The 15236-nt window shown below is 64.2% G+C and overlaps 1 protein-coding gene and 1 long non-coding RNA gene across 3 annotated transcripts in view; one reads left to right on the top strand and one right to left on the bottom strand.

Annotated features, from left to right (window-relative positions):
- The first annotated feature begins 1117 nt into the window (after positions 1-1117).
- On the top strand, positions 1118-4359 carry LOC306660974. The gene is made up of 3 exons (XR_013763804.1): positions 1118-1597; positions 2189-2293; positions 4191-4359. It is a non-coding gene; the product is annotated as an uncharacterized lncRNA (long non-coding RNA).
- Positions 4360-8922: 4563 nt separating this feature from the next.
- The window catches only part of PRR5 (proline rich 5), a 46559-nt gene continuing 40245 nt past the window's right edge, over positions 8923-15236 (bottom strand). For both annotated transcript variants that reach the window (XM_079141701.1, XM_079141700.1), the window contains 4 exons: positions 13132-13223; positions 12733-12873; positions 11349-11484; positions 8923-10244 (listed from right to left, as the gene is read on the bottom strand). In XM_079141701.1, the coding sequence (XP_078997827.1) occupies positions 9778-10244; positions 11349-11484; positions 12733-12873; positions 13132-13223 (836 nt within the window). In that variant the 3' untranslated portion in view covers positions 8923-9777. The remainder of the gene's footprint in view (positions 10245-11348; positions 11485-12732; positions 12874-13131; positions 13224-15236) is intronic.

Below are 15236 nucleotides of genomic sequence, written 5' to 3'. Positions count from 1 at the left end.
CCCACGACGCAGACTCAGGATGGGATATGCCCTGGCAGGCGCCATGGGCTATCAAGGCATGGCCTCTCCATAGCCCTGTGAGTAGGTGGGAGCACCGCCCCGCATTACAGGAGAGGGCATGGCGGCAGCGACTCACGCGGATCACACAGCCGGTGCTCCGGAGCCTGCTGGCTTAGGATGCTCCCAAGAGAGGGGAGAACACAGGCCCAGAGAAGTGGCTTAGGGAAAGTCACTCGGCCAGGTCCTCTGCCCTCAGGGAACCCAGAAACCTGAACAGTACTGGCTGCCAGGACAGGGAGACTTGTGTTACGAGGGGACAGGGGCTCTGTGTGTCCTCTGCGGCCCTGCCCACGGCGCGGGCGCCGCCTCTGGCCACCCATGAGGCATCAGGGTCAATCTGACCATCGAGGGGGAAGCTAAACAATTTATCTGGGAGGAAATGGAAACATCATTTTTCTGCCTGGTGATAATTTCACATGGACTTGAAGGGCAGGCGCCTGTAGGCCTCAGGTGGCTCCAACGGACACCACCTGGGGGCAGCGGGAGGGTGGGACACTGCTGCCCCAGCACAGCCGGCTTCCAAGCCTGGCCTCCACTCAGCTACAGTGTGACCAGCCTCAGTCTCCTCGTCTGGGACAGCGGAGAGTCACAGGACAGCCTCGGGAGGCTGGTGTGAGGGAGGAAGAGGCTGCCCAGCTCGCAGGCCTCTCCAGTCACCAGGCTGGCCAGCAGGGGCTTCCTCTGAGGCTCCCACCTGCAGCTGCCTGTGCGTCAGCTTCCCCACCAGAGGATGAGGTAAAATCAGGGACGGGGTGTGCTTCCAGTGTGGTGAGAGATGACAACACGCACCTCCGGGTGACCAGAGCTCTCTGCTGCCCCCTCTTGAACTGCACCCCGGACCCGCTGAACTGCACTAGCAGCGGCAGCAGCCAGAGCATAGGGACTTGGGGGATATTCAGTTAAGGTCTCGGGCCTTAGGCCTTAGCATCTCCCTGCAGTGGCGTTTCAGAGACTCTATGGCCTTTTCCAAGTACACCACCCCACCTGTGGGGCATGTGACGACACTTCTGGCCCCGCCACACCTGTGAGCCACTCCTGGCCACCTAGATATCACCACCTGCTCGCGATGGCTTCCAGCTCCCAGGCCTCCTCCTGCAGGAAGCGCCCCCTGGCCTCCCCAGCCTCTGGTGGCTCTCACACCGGGATCAGGCCCTGAGCCTGAGACCACAGGCCCAGCCGGGCTCAGACCAGGCCCCCCTCCCCTGCCCTGGCGCAGGTAGGAGGAAGGGTTAGCCCAGGCAGTAAACAAGGAATCCCAGCAGGCCCTGAAACCCAGCACAGGCCGGGAAGGACCTGTTTCCCAACCGCTGTGTCAAGGGAAGTTCTGAGTTCTCACTTGGACACTGCATCTCAGAGACAGGAGGAAGGGCCACAGCCTCTGCCACAGACCCTAAGTCGGCAGCCACCAGACAGCCAAGGCCCTTGTCCCCACCGGTGCCAAACAAGGACTCAGGAATGCCGCCCCTCCCCCTGTGCACTCCGCAGCCCCTCCTGCAGGGGCCCTAGGGCTCGCGCGAGGCCGGCCAGACACTCCCAGGTCAGCGATGTTGACAGTGACTCCTCCGGATTCCCAGGGACGCCGCGCCAGGGTTAGGAAAAGTGAAGAAGCGGGCGCTCGCTTCCCTGGGCGGCGACTTCCGAGGCCGACCGACTTGGTTTGGACGCGTAACTCTCGGGGTCCCGCCCCGGCCTGCAGCCCCGGCCCCTAGGCGCCAAGCCGCGCAGCTCTGTCCTCAGCTCTCCCGTCTGAGAGGCGGGAACGGTGACACCCAGCTGGCAGGTTTGGGGTGCGGAGCGGAGGGGCCTGGGCAGCGCGCTAACCGCGCATCGAAAGCCCACTCGGCAGCGGAAAAGAGGTGGCAAAACTCTGGGGGACACGGCCGGGTCAGAACGGCGGGAGGGAGGCGTGGGGGGCCGGGAGCGAGGGCCGTGCGCGCCAGGACGTGCCCACGCGGGCCGGGTCCCCAGAGGGTGCCCGCGGGCGCGCCCCTGGCTCACCTGGCCCCGCCCCGGACGCCGCTCCCGGCCCCGCCCCGCCCCTCTCCCTCCGCGCCACCAGGAGCTGGGTCCCTGCTGGCCGCGCGCCCTGGGGCGGGCACCCGCCTCCCACCGCCTCCCACCGCCGCAGGTGGCTCCGCCCAGCGAGCTCCGGCGCCCCGCGCGTCCCTCCCGCATCGCACCCGCGCTCTTTCTCGCCACCCAGTTCAAGGATGTGCCCTCGGAGGAACGAAGGGTAGGGTGTGCTCGCAGGTGAGGAAACCGACTCCACGAGGCCCCCAAGCGCCTTCTGGGCCAGGTGCCCAGCGCACTTCCCCCGGGTGCCAAGGGGTCCCTGTGGTGACAGGGGCTAGGCGGTCCTAAACCAGGCTGAGGGGCAGGACTGCCTCCTGCCACGGGCACGTCACTGTCCCTGCCCCTGCCCTGAGGGATGCACGCTGGGCCTGCTCATGATTAGGGAGGCTTAATCTGGAGGCCCCAGCTGGGGACTCAGCATCCTTGGAAGTGCTTTGTCTCTCCAGGCCTCGCGGATGTCCTGCCATGTTTCCACAGGGTGGTGCTTGGAGGGTGGGTGGACCAGGGCCCTGTCCGTTGCCCACCTCCCTGGCCTCCCCGCTTTGCCCCCTGGCGCCTGCTCCGGGTCTCCCTACTTCTGCAGACCCACAAGCATCCAGGGCCCGGCCTCTTTCCAGCTACGCTCCTCCACCAGGGGCGCTGTCTCGCCCAGCTCACCTCCAACTGCCCACAGGCCTGACTCCCCAGCCCGCTCCTGCTTCTACCAGGCCACAGGACACCTGGGCCTGGAGGTCTTGGCCAGCAACTCAGGGGCTCCAGGGTCCACAGGGCCCCTCTCCTGCCTTCCCATCCCATCTTCCATGGGCCCATCCAAACCCTTGGCGCCCACACGTGGTCCGTGGTGAAGCCCCATGGCTCCTCCTAACAGAGGCCTCTGGGGCACCACCCCCCCACCAGCCTGGTCCAGGCCCCGCTTCCAGCTTCTGCCCCCGTCACCTGTTTCAGTACAGCAGCTGGGGGCCCTCTCCTGGGGGTCCCTGCGGTGTCCACCTCCTCCCCACCCCTCCTGCTGCTGGCGCAGCTCTGCAGTCCCCTGCCGTCCCACGTGGCTCAGCATGGCTGCAGAGCTCCAGGGTTCCATGTTCCCTGGGAGTCAGTGCACAGCAGTAGAGACCATTGGGGGACTGGCCCTGTGGCACCTCTAGTAGGGTGATCTGAATGCAGGGGACAACTGGCATAAATAGCCCCCGCCACAGCCACTGCTTCAGTTTCCAGAAGCAACAGGGCTAAGCCCACCAGCACGGGCCTTCCCCTGGCCGCAGTGGCAGTGCCAGCTAGCCCAGAGTGTCCTGCTGGACATGGCCTGTGTGGGTAGGGAAAGAGAAGACCCTACTCATGGCCTCTGTCCCCAAACCTAGATAAGGAAGTTTGGCACACTAAGGGAGCTGGCACTGGGGTAGGAATCTTCTACTCATCCTTCTCTGGGATCACGGCTGAGATCCCCTATAACAAAAGACAGATTAACAGGAACAGTGTACAAACTGATGCGTTTTGTGACTTGGGAACCTTTCTAAGAAGCGAAGACCAAAAGACACAGACATGTGTTTTACGCTCAGGTTGGAAGCAGAGCAGGTGGTGGTGGAAAATGTGACCAGAGAGCCCAAGGTTATGACATAATGTGGAAGTCAGCTTAGGGCCTCTTTAAGCTGCTGAGGCTGGCCTTCAACTTGCGATCCTCCTGCCTCAGCCTCAAAGCTGCTGGGGTCATAGGTGTGCGCCACTGCTGTGCTACAGTGCACGTGGGTCTGAGCCTCCAGTTGGGTGGGCACTTGGTTCCTCTCAAAGCATGACGCGGAAACTGAGGGGACGTCCACCTCGGAGGGGCACCACCAGCCTGGGCTTTGTGCTCGTTTTCTTTTCCTTTCTTGGTATGTAAACTTTTTTTCTTTGCGGTGCTGGGGCTCCACCTGGGCCTTGTGCCTGCCTGGCTCAGCTACCACTGAGCTGCAGCCCAGCCCTGTACACATTCATTTTAGAAATCACTACCGCCAGATCAGTCCTTTGGGGAAGAGGGACAATCTTCAGATTTTTTTATTGAAATATTTTCTATTTTACAGGTTTCGTGTTTTAGATGTCGACTTTGGGCAAGAGTAAGCGCGCCCTGCCGCACCGGGTCAGCCGGGCGGCAGCGTCACCTCGGGACGAGACGCCAGGCCACGCCCCTCCTGCCGATCCCACAACCGCCGCTTGGCGATTTCAAGATCCGCGGTAAGGTGGTCAGGCGGGGGCCCGCCGCCCCGGAGAAGGGAGGCCGGGAAAGCAGGGAGCCGAGGCTCCCCGTGGGCGCTTGCTCTCTCCCCCGGCGCTGCCGCACCAGCTATCAGCCAAGGAGTCGGTTCCTTTGTCGCCCTAACAACAACTCCTTGCGTTTCAAACGCTTTGCGATAGAAAAGAAAGAACAGTAATGCCAAACGGAGGAATCCGTCTGAAGGGCGTCATCCCAGCTTTATTAAATTTGCTCTTCGAGTGTTTGTGAGGTTGGTCGGCCTCCCCAGCAGCAGTCACGTTCATAAGCGCCGGGGCGAGGCGTCCGAGGCGGGAAGGAGAGACCCGCCGCCGTCCGAGGTCCTGGGCAACCCATTTATCCATTTATTTTCCCCCAAATAGCTGGGCCCCAGCTGCTCCAACCAACGTGGCCTGCCTTATAAACCATGGAGCCAAAATCTCCCCGCGACGCATGGGTGACATCGACCTTCTTCTAGCCCCTGCCTGTGTGCCAGGATGCGGGTCCGGAGATGGGGGTCAGGGCTGGCTTTGCTGCTGGGTGGCCAAGCTCAGACCCGCTCCCTGGCCATGATCCTAGAGCAAAGGCACTTAGTTGCGAGGGCCGATGGCAGAGGGCTGAAGTGTGCGAGCGTGCGTGCGTGCGCACAGGTGTCTCTCCATTGAATGTTCTGGCCCCTTGACCTGGTGATGGAATCCCTTTTGATTGGCAACTGAGCAGGCCCTGCAATCGATGCCCCTTCGACATCAGGACTGGGCACCAGTGGTGTCTGCCAACTTTCAGATGCCCTGTGTAATTAGAAGTCCCCACCTTACTAATGTCACTGTCCCCAGGTGGCCAATGGCTTGTCCAGACTCCTTTGCCACCAGGGCCTTCACCCACCACTGTGATGTCACCCTAAGGGAGGAGGCCATCCTGGGTGCCCTGTGCTGGAAGGTCTGGCTTGAGAGGCGGGGAGGCCACAGGCACTACGAGGTTGAGGACACACAGACAGGCACCAGTGCTGGTGGCTGTTGTGAATCTGTCCTGTGACTTGGTCATCCTGTGTGGTGGAGGCTGCCTGGGCAGCGGAAGCAGCCCGAGTGCTTCTGTCCAGCGGTGGCTGCTGTTCCCTAGGGCTGTCCCCTGGCGTGGGGTGCTGTGGGGCACTGTTCCTGGAAGCTGCCCGGGCTGCGCCCCAGGGACTTCCCAGCACTGTTTAATAAGCTCCTCTGCACCAGCAGCCTGTCTGCCCAGCAGCTGGCTGGCCCTGCCCCTTGTGTCCTGCCACCTGCCAAACACGGGCTGATGGGCGCACCTGTGAGGGGGCGGAGGCCCCGGCATGTCCTCTGGCCGACAATGCCACACCCCACGTCTCCAGCCGCCTAGCCATCGTAGCAGTTCTGAGCTCTGCAGACAGTGGCCATCAGGAGAGCCGGCCAGCAGTCACTGTCACGCCGTGGCCTTCAGGGCAGAACCCACGGGGCACAGGTCTGCTGGGTGCACCACCATCCTTGGGGCATGCAGGGTACCCCTGGCACAGGGCAGGGCAGGGCCGCTCACCAGCACAGAAGTTTGCATCTGGAAAGATCCTTGCTGCGGGCTGAGGAACCGGGGTAGGACCCGCTCGATCTCACACAGTGACCAGGCAGATCTGTGCTGGCAGCCCTGGCTCTGCCCAGGGGGCACAACAGCAGCCCTTCCCTGTCCCAGGCCCACCTGCCTCTGGAGCACCAGAAGAGGACATAGCTCAGGCCGGCCGGTGGCCTGAGGCACCCCAGCTTGGGACTTCCACCCACAGAGCCCGGGGCCGGCCAGTCCCCACGCCCCGCACGGAGGGAAGAGCCCAAGAAGGGCTCCTTCGGGATCGGCAGAGAATGCTGTGGCTCCAGGGCCCATGTCCCTTCCCCAGGAACACACTGGTCACCCCACCCCCTAGGAGGGGACCGGGAAGCACAGATCTGTCGGAGAAGCATCTGTCGGAGGTACAGATGGATGGCAGGGTCCACTGCTGGAAGTGCATGCGAGGGGCTCATCTCTGTGGGTGCCTGCAGGACGTCGGGGGCGGCACCACACTGGCACACCCCCCCCCCCCCCCCAGGGCCTCAGCACAGGGCCAGGGGGTCAGGGCAGCCCACAGCCCACAGGAAGCAGCCCTGGAGAACTGCCCGGAAGGTCTCTCTCTTCCCCTCTCTTCCGTGTTTTTAAAAAAGAATTTGTGATAAACATAGAACTTACCTTTGTAACCAATTTAAAGCACACAGCTCAGCCCACCAGGTGGCCCACCTAGAGCTCCCGCTACTTGGGAGGCTGGGGCAGGAGGGTGGCTCGAGCCCAGGAGTTGGAGACCATCCTTGGCAGTACAGTGAGACCTGTCTCCTCCTCCATTTGCACAGTTCGGTAGTGTTAAACAGACTGCATTGTTGCTGGGTGCAGTGGCCCACCCCTGTAATCCCAGCAACTGGGGAGGCTGAGGCAGGAAGATCGCAAGTTTAGGCCAGCCTCAGCAACTTAGGGAGGGTCTAAACAATTTACAAGACCCTGCCTCAAAATAAAAAGGGCTGGGGACGTGGCTCAGTGACCAACCAATCTCCAGAACTCTTTTCATCTTGCAAAACTAAAACTCTAATCCCATTCTACAGTTCTCAACAGCGATCACCACACTACATGGTCTCTATGAATCTGCCTCCTCTTGGTGCCTCATATCAGTGAAAGCACATGGTATTGTGTTTTTGTGACTGGCTCATTTCACTTGGAGTAATGTCCTCAAGGTTTATCCAAGTTTTTGCATAATCAGAATTTCCTTCCTTTTTCAGGCCAAATAATATTCCATTGCATAGACATACTACCTTCTGTTTATCCACTCACCTGTCATTGTCTCAGGGTTTTCTGCCTTTGACTCTAGTGAATGATGTTATGAAAAGTATAAATGCCTCTGTGGCCCTGCTTCAATTCCTTTGGGAGCACACCCAGGTTCTGTCCTCCCTCCCTTCCACAGAACCCTGGGTCTTTATCCACTGAGCTATGTACACCCCTAGCCCACTTTATATTCTATTTTGAGACCAGATGTTGCTAAGTTGCTGAGGCTGACCTCGAACTTGGAGTCCTCCTGCCTTGGTCTCCAGTGTTGCTAGGATTACAGGTGAGCACCCCTGAGCCCAGTTGTTCTTTAATTAGAAGCCGAATATTACAGTCGAACGGAAAATCACCAATGGGGCACCCCTCCCGGCACGGCACGTCCTGGCCTTGCTCTCTTTGGACTCCCCCAGGGGCTTTTGGTGTGGGCATCTCCACCCCACTGGCTCCCCACAGTCCCCACATGCTTGGAGCAGATGTCCACTCAGTGGGTTGGCAGGTGAGGCCCCACCCAGTTCCCCAAATGCCCTCCCTGGCAGCCCCTGCCATCTGGGGCTAAGGCTCACGTGACCTGGACTGGTTACTGGTCTCCATGCTGAGCCTCCTCTGGCTCCAAGGGTAGGCCTAGAAGGGCCACCACCCCAAGTGCAGTGGACTAAGCTGAGTCCCCAGTTCTGACCTTGAAGCCCTACCCGTGGGGCTGTTTGGAGGCAGGATCTTGAAGTCAGGAAGCTGACCCCGGTCGGAGGCGGAGGGGGTGCACTGCAGGACGAGCGTCCTCCTAGGAGGCGCCAGCAACCCGCACGCTGGAGGGAGCCCCCAGGGCCTCCCCGTGCTGTTGACCTGTTTAGACAACTTTTCATTTTTAGATAACTGTTGGCACATCTGCCCCCAAAGCTAGGGGGTGGCTGGCTGGTGTGATGGTGGCTTCCTGTGGCTCCCCAGCCCCTGGCTGATATAAGATAGGGTGCAGCTGGGGCAGGGGTTCCTGAGACCCCTGTAGCACCCCAACACACAGAAGGCAAAAGCAATGAGTTCCTGGAACCCCCCTCCCTGGAGACACCGAGCAAACCACCCGCTGGCCCTGCCTGGGCGATGCTGGCAGGCACATGACACCAACCAACCAACCCGTCACTGCAATGCGGGACGAGCCAAGGGGTCAGGTGGGTCTAGGGCTGGGATGCGGTGGGAGAGGGACATAGGCGCCTCCTGGGGCTGGAGACCAGCTACCAGATGGCTCACGTCTGCTGTGGCAGGTCCCCGTCCAAACCTGCCCCGCTTGGCTCTGGTCTCAGGCCGGAGGGGACCCTAGCATGTGCTCAAGTGCTGGCTCCCCCCTGGGGGTCTCTCCATTCTGCCCTAGAGCCCCCCTGGCCTGAGTCTCCAGCCTGAAAGTCCTCGTCATCTCTGAGCTCAGCGAGGACACTGGCCACTGAGCAGGTCCCCAGGCTAGGCAGGCAGGGTGGTGTGGAGACCGCCGCTGGGCCGAGGGCTTCCCGGGCCAGGCGTGGGCCCCGCCCCACCTGATCCCAGAGCCCGAGGTTAGCATGCACCCATCACCAGTGACAATGCAGAGCCCACCTGGGCCCCTGCACCCCGCCTGTGACCAGCGGACCAGTCATATCTGTGACCAGATGCCCCAGCAGACCTTGAGGCCCACTGCATCGCCTGTCCCACCACGTGGTCACTCTGCCCTGGGCTGCCCTCACCTCAGAGCCACTCCTCCCTCACCCCAGAAAGGTACCCCGGGTGTGCTCGGAGGGGTGCTGGGTGGGTCAGGGGCCCAGAGAAGCCTAGTCGGTCATAGCTTCTGCCCCACCCACCGGCTCTCAGCAAGTGGCCCTGTGCAGCTTCTGCCAGCAGGGGAGGCCCTGGACACCGGAGGGCTGGAGAGAACCTGCCGGGATGGTGGGCAGGGACGAGTCCCTCAGGCCAGGTGACCTCCAGCACAGCTCAGGGGAGAAGAGGGGCTGCCCTCCCTCCAGGCTGCAGTGCCGCCCCAGCTACCCCACGGGCAGTTGCCCAGGCCCCGCGCCTGGATGGCCTTTCCATCAGGATGGACAGAAACTGGGGCAGACAGACAAGGCCTGGCAAGACAGGGCCACAGCTGCAGCCAGGGACGCCCTGAAGGAGGGCCGAGGCCCAGGATCCTGGGAGGCCATCAGGGGCAGACAGGAGCCTGGGGTGGGTAGACAAGTTTATTCCGCCCTTCCCCGTCCCCATGGTCACCAGGGGGCCTGGCTGGGGCCCTGATGTGTGGGGGAGGGTATGCTGCATCCCTGTCACTCTGGGCTCCTGGGCGGCACAGGCGGGACCCACCAGGTTCACATTCTGGGTGGGCAGGTGGGTGTGGGGGCTGGGTAGGCAGGGAGGAGCCGCGGTCCTGTCCCTTCAATGGCAAGGCTGGCTGTGCACCTGGGTGGCGCCCAGGCGGATGCCCCAGAGGACCTGGCTGAGTGGGCAGGAAGGCTTTCCCAATGGGGGTGTAAAGTGACTGAGGCAGTGACACGGTTGGCTGGGGCTGGTGAGGCTGGGACAGTAAAAAAGTCACACACGTCACGCGACACGCACACAGCGGCCCACCCTCACACCACGCTCTGCCGGCCCCCCGCCCCCTCGGAGCCAGACACCCCTGAGCCCCCGCCCCGGCCGAAGTCAATGAAAATCCCCTCGGAGTCGGAGTCTGCGGACTCCAGAGTCAGGTCCACCAGGGTCTCGGGGCTGGAGGGGGGCGGGGAGCCGTGGGCCGGGCCCTGCGCGGGGGGCTGGGCCGCAGGGTAGAGTCCGCTGGGCCAGGGCCCCGCGTGGGGCGTCGGGGAGGACCGGAAGGCCCCCACGGGGCCCTGGCCAGGGGAGCCGGCGCAGCCCTGGGGCTCCGTGCAGGACGTCATCTCTGAGACCGAGTGCCGGCGAATGCCCGGGCCGCCCGCCGCGGCCTCCGCCTCGTGCTCGGCCACTGGGTTCAGCAGGGGCGTGTTGTAGCTCTTGGAGCGCACCACCGGGTTCTTGGCCAGCACGTCCCCCGAGCGCGAGCCGCGCAGCAGACGCTTCTCTGCAGGGAGACACAGGGTCACGGGCCTGGCCACCGGCACCGGGCACGCTGGACAGACGCTGCCCGCCAAGCACCCAACTCTGCAGGAAGGGTCACGCAGCTGGGCTGCATTCCCCCGGCCCCCAAGCCAGGAGGGACATGGGACTTCACCCCGGTGGACAGGACCATTCCCAGCCTCTGCCCGGGTGGTCAGGGGACCTCAAGGCAGCCACCCAGCTTCGGGTCTGCACCTGGCCAGTGACCTGCGTCAAGACCCTCTCAGGCACACGCCCTCTGTCCCTGGCCGACCTGGCTCCTGCCCTGAGGCTGGCACACCAGGGTCACAGGTGGTGGCGGTGCTGTTGGGCAGGGGGCCAGGGCTGGGCTCTGGAGCTGGAGAAGCTGTCGTAGACGGGCAGAGCGGGACCACTTGTCCTTCTGGGCAGAAGGTGGACCGGTGGGGGCAGGTCTCAGCTTGCAGGCCCCCAGTGACCCCCTGGCAGCAGGCTGAGTGGTCCAGGCACCTTGTGTGGACACGGAGGCTGAAGGGCCTCTGCCCGAGCTGAGACACAGCTGATGGGCAGGTTTTAAACCAGCAGTGGGCAGATACGAAGGGACCCCCAGTGGTCCTTGTACCACTGGCCCCTCTGCCCAGGACGCTCGTCACCCGTCAGCCCAGCAGTCTCTGGGGAACTCACTGGTCTCCCTGTCCTGTTGGACCGGAGCCCGTGAGACTTGACTGTGGGCTGGCGCACAGTAGGTGTCCACGTGACGCTGCTGGGCGGGCCAGGAGCGTGGTGGCCTGCTCCCGCCGCACACCAGGTGGCCTCAGCACCCTCCCCTCCTCCCCAGGTGTCCGCCCCGTGCTTCCCCAGGGTCTGGGCACACGAGCCGTGCAGACGCCTGTGGCCTCCCATTCCAAGAGCAGGGGACCCTGGGAGCCCTGCCACCATGCTGCCTGGGGGCACTTCCCACCGCCCCGCCTCCATGTGCTCCTGCCAGCACACAGCAGGGTCAGACGGGGCTGGGGACAGGTCTGCTGGGGCCCATTTTCCTGTCCACGGGAGGATGGGGACTGTGGTCATCCCAACCCCAGCCCCGGCCCTGGGCCCAGGCGGCCCCTACCCAGGATGCAGGAGTGGGCGGAGGTGCCCTCGCTGGAGAAGAGGCCACAGGTGCCCAGGTAGGGCGACACCACCTTCTGGATCAGCGCCTCCAGATGCAGGTAGTCCTCTGTCACGCCCCTGGGCTCGTGCACACCCTGTAAGAGCGTGAGCGTCACCCGGGGACAGGTGGCAGGGCCTGGTGCCCATGTGGGACGATGGCTGGACTTCTGCCTCCTGAGCCAGGGCAGGTGTCCTGTGCGCGCTGCTGCCCACAGCACAGGAGGGAGTGGGGGCTGCGGGCTGGGGGCTCGCACGTGCCAGACCCCTCCCCTGGGACCCCGGGGGACACACAGCAAGCAGGCCCCCAACTCATGCTGGCCAGCAGCTGTGACCTCAGATCCAGCCAAGGCTTGAAACAGCAGGGGCAGGTCCAGCTTGGGGCCAGGACGGGGTCAGGGCATGTTCGCCAGGAGACCAGGACCAGGTCCCTCTAAGCTAGGGGAGAGTGGTGGCAGTCTGGGGGAGCGAGACCACCTGGAGAGCCGCAGGAGGCACGGCAGCCACCAGGGGGCAGCACCGCGCAGCCGTGGCCGCCTCCCCGTGTTCTTGCAAAACCTGGGGTATCCGATCCAGCCCCACGCTGCCCGCTGCCCGCTGCCCTGCAGCTCCTGACCTTCCATCTCTCCCCCGACCCTCACACCTGCCCTGCCAGGCAGGACGCCTTTCTCCATTACAGCTGAGGAAACTGGCCCAGAGGCCCCAGAATCCACCCAGACTGGCCAGACCTGAAAGCCCTGGAAATGCCACCCCAGGGAGCATCCAGCTCCCCGGCCCCCTGCCCAGTGCAGCCCCTGCCTCGCTCTGGAATCCAATGGCTCCCCTCTGCCTCCAGGCCAACCCCACGGACCTCAGCTTTAAAGGGACCTCCACACACCAGGAGGAATTCCAAAGAAGGACCAGGACTTTGGAGCCTGAGACCAGGGGTGAGGTCAGGAGTGAGGCCAGGGGTGAGGCCCCGCTCCAGGCAGGACAGCGCTCTTCTCCCTCCTGTGGCAACAGCAGGTGGTTCACCAACAGCGCTGTGGCCCCTGCAGGGTGCAAGGGCACCAGGGCCGCCCAGCATCTCCCTCTGCACGGTGCCCTCGCCTTGCTGCTGGGGCCAGGCTGTGCTGAAGGATGTCTGGAGTCTTGCACGTGAGGGGCTCCGCACGGGATGGGACGATGGGAGGCAAGGGACCCCCCACCCACTCACACCCCGGCCTGGCCTCCTCTCTCCCTTACAGACCCTCCATCCCTAGGTTGCAGGCCCCAAGCCCTGGCCTCGGGCTCCACCTCTGGTACTGCGCCTGGCTGGTGCCCACCAGGGCCCCTGCGCAGCACCCCAGCCGTGGCCCCACCCCCACCTGCAGCACCAGCAGCATCTGCACAATGGCGGGTGGCACGCGGGCGTGGGCGCGGCCCAGCGCATCCTCCAGCTTCACGCTGAGGGTGATGGTGTTCCGGAAGAGCAGCAGGGCCAACTGGCGCACGGACGGCTCCTTGCCCTGTGGACAGAGAGCGCTGCACCCACCTGCCCCTCCTGCAGGGCTGTCCCCCCACAGCGACCGGACACAGGAACGGGCCTCCGACCCTCCCACGGAGCCCAGGGGCCCCTCCAGCCTCGCCCAGAGGGGAAAGGGTCCTGCCACTCGGAGCCCAGGCTCTCCTGGGGGTCCTCCCCAAGCCCAGCCAGCCTGGCAGCCTCCCTCCCGGGCGAGGCCAGCCGGGCGGCACCCTGGCCCCACGTGGCCTGGCACAGGCACCTGCACTGGGTAGAAGATGGCCTGCAGCGTGGGCAGCACATCGCTGAAGAAGAAGTCCCAGGTCTCTGCCAGAGAGTCCAGCAGCTTCTGTCCTGTGGGCATGAGAAGCGGTCACTGCCCGGACAGCCCTTCTGCCCGCCCGGCGCGAGGAGCCTGCCCCAGCGACATCACCTGCAGAACTCCATGCCCAGCCTGCCCACCTAGGAGGCCACTTCCCAGAGCCCACAGGACAGATAAGAGTAGGCCCTGGTGCTCGGCAGCCCGGTGCCAGGCGGCTAGCCCCTGTCCTCCACACGGTGTGCCTGCGGGAGCGAGCTCAGGTCTGTCTCCTCAGCTCCTGTTGAGGACTCTGCCGGGCGGCTAAGCAGTCCTCCTCCTGCTCCAGCCTCTCATCTGCCCAACGCACACATACAGCCGGGCCTGATGCTGGGCACCGGGCACCCAGGGACAGGTTTGCCCCATGGCCTGGCATGCTGCCTGCCTGCCTGCGGGGAGGTCTGTGGAGCCAGGAAGCCCACTTCACCAGCAGCCGTGTGCCCAGCAGGAGCAGGGTGGTCTGCAGGGAGGGTCTGAGGTGACGTCCAGGCCAGGTTCAGAGTGTAGCATGCCGAGGGGGCCTGCCTTGGTATGTGAACTCCCAAAGCAGGTATGTGCACAGTGGACATTTGCACAAGCCCTGTGGGCATTTTGCTGTCCAATGGGTGGCTCTTCAGGAACAGGGCAGCGGAGACGCCCCAAGCTGGCTCTGGGCACCTGTAGGAGACGCGGCGTGCGGGACCTAGGCCTCTTGGCCTGGAGTGAGCAGACAGCTGGAATGAAGGGCCGCTGAGTCCAGGAAGGAGCAGCCCCAGCACGTGTCCCCCAGGCCTCTGCCGCTTGCAGGAACTCTGCGTTTGGGGTCTAAACGAACTGGGGAGAGTGCCTGAATGCCGGCCAGCTGGCCTCCCAGGCTGCATTGCCAGGCTGTCCAGCTCCAGGTTTCCATGGGAATGCGGCGGCCAGCCCAAGGCCTTCGTCCAGCGCGCTCACTTCCCTGGGGCCCTGTGTGCCCACTCCAAGCCCCCAGGTCTGTGGAGGTGCAAGGCACCAGGGGCAGCAGCCCCATGGGGCAGGCCCTACTTCCTGTGTGGGCTGCTCTCTGTGGGAGGCCAGCGCCTGCCTTCCTAGTGGTCACACCTGGCCGCAAGGGCCAAGCGGTCAGCAGGAAGGCTGGCCAGGCGGATGCCGGCTCCGCTGCAGAACACTGCCCGCACACAAAGTCCTTCAGTTCCCTGCTGTTGTGCAGGAAGAAAGGCCGCTCAGTCCCCGAGGCTGGCCGTGGGGTGGCCCTGGGCGCCAGCCAGGTCAGTGTCCCGCTGAGCTCAGGCCATTCTCCAGCCCACAGGGCGGAAACACTGCGGAAAGCAGATGTTGTAAAATGCAGAGTCCAGCCCCCGCCAGAGCCCAGCTGACCGGGGCCAGGGAAGAGAGCCTGGGCCGGGCCGGGTTCTCGCTGGGGCTGAGCGGCTGTCAGGGGCTGGGGTCAGCCCCGCTCTGCACGAGCCGAGGCCCCAGGGAGGTGCCCTCTGCTGTGGCAGGACGTGTGCGGCTTGAGCCGAACCTGGGCCCTGCCGTGCAGCCCAGGGACAGGGGTGGACCTGGCTGGTCAGCTCATGGCTCACAGCCATGCCGGGGAGACCGCAGGGATGATGAAGACCACAGGGCAGTGACCGAGGCCCCAAGTGGGAGACCGCAGAACTGAGGGCGCCCGGTGGGAGTGTGGCGGAGATAGGAGGGAGCAGGGCTGCTAGTGGCGCTCGTGGGCACAGGCGACCTGAGCCCTGGCCTCTGCTGCAGAGGGCAGCCCCGCGGCAGGACAGGAGACCCGCTGCTGCCTGGGGTCCTGGGAGCCCCCCAGGCTGCCCCGCCAGAAGGGAACCTGACTCCTCTCCTGTCCAGGAATCGCCCTGCTTGGCTGACGTCCAAGGCCTGGCTAGAGGCCAGAGAGAAGGCTGCCCTCCCCTCCCCGGCTGGGGGCCCGCCCACCACTGCCCCCCAATTCCTCGAGGTGAAACCTGGCAGGGAGGAGGGCGGGGCGGCAGGGGCCAGATGTCCACCCCTCCGTG

This window comes from Sciurus vulgaris, assembly GCF_902686455.1.
Source record: "Sciurus vulgaris genome assembly, chromosome: 5".
Lineage (NCBI taxonomy): Eukaryota > Metazoa > Chordata > Mammalia > Rodentia > Sciuridae > Sciurus > Sciurus vulgaris.
The sequence above is the reverse complement of the archived record's forward strand: the minus strand, read 5'-3'. Positions and strand labels throughout refer to the sequence as shown.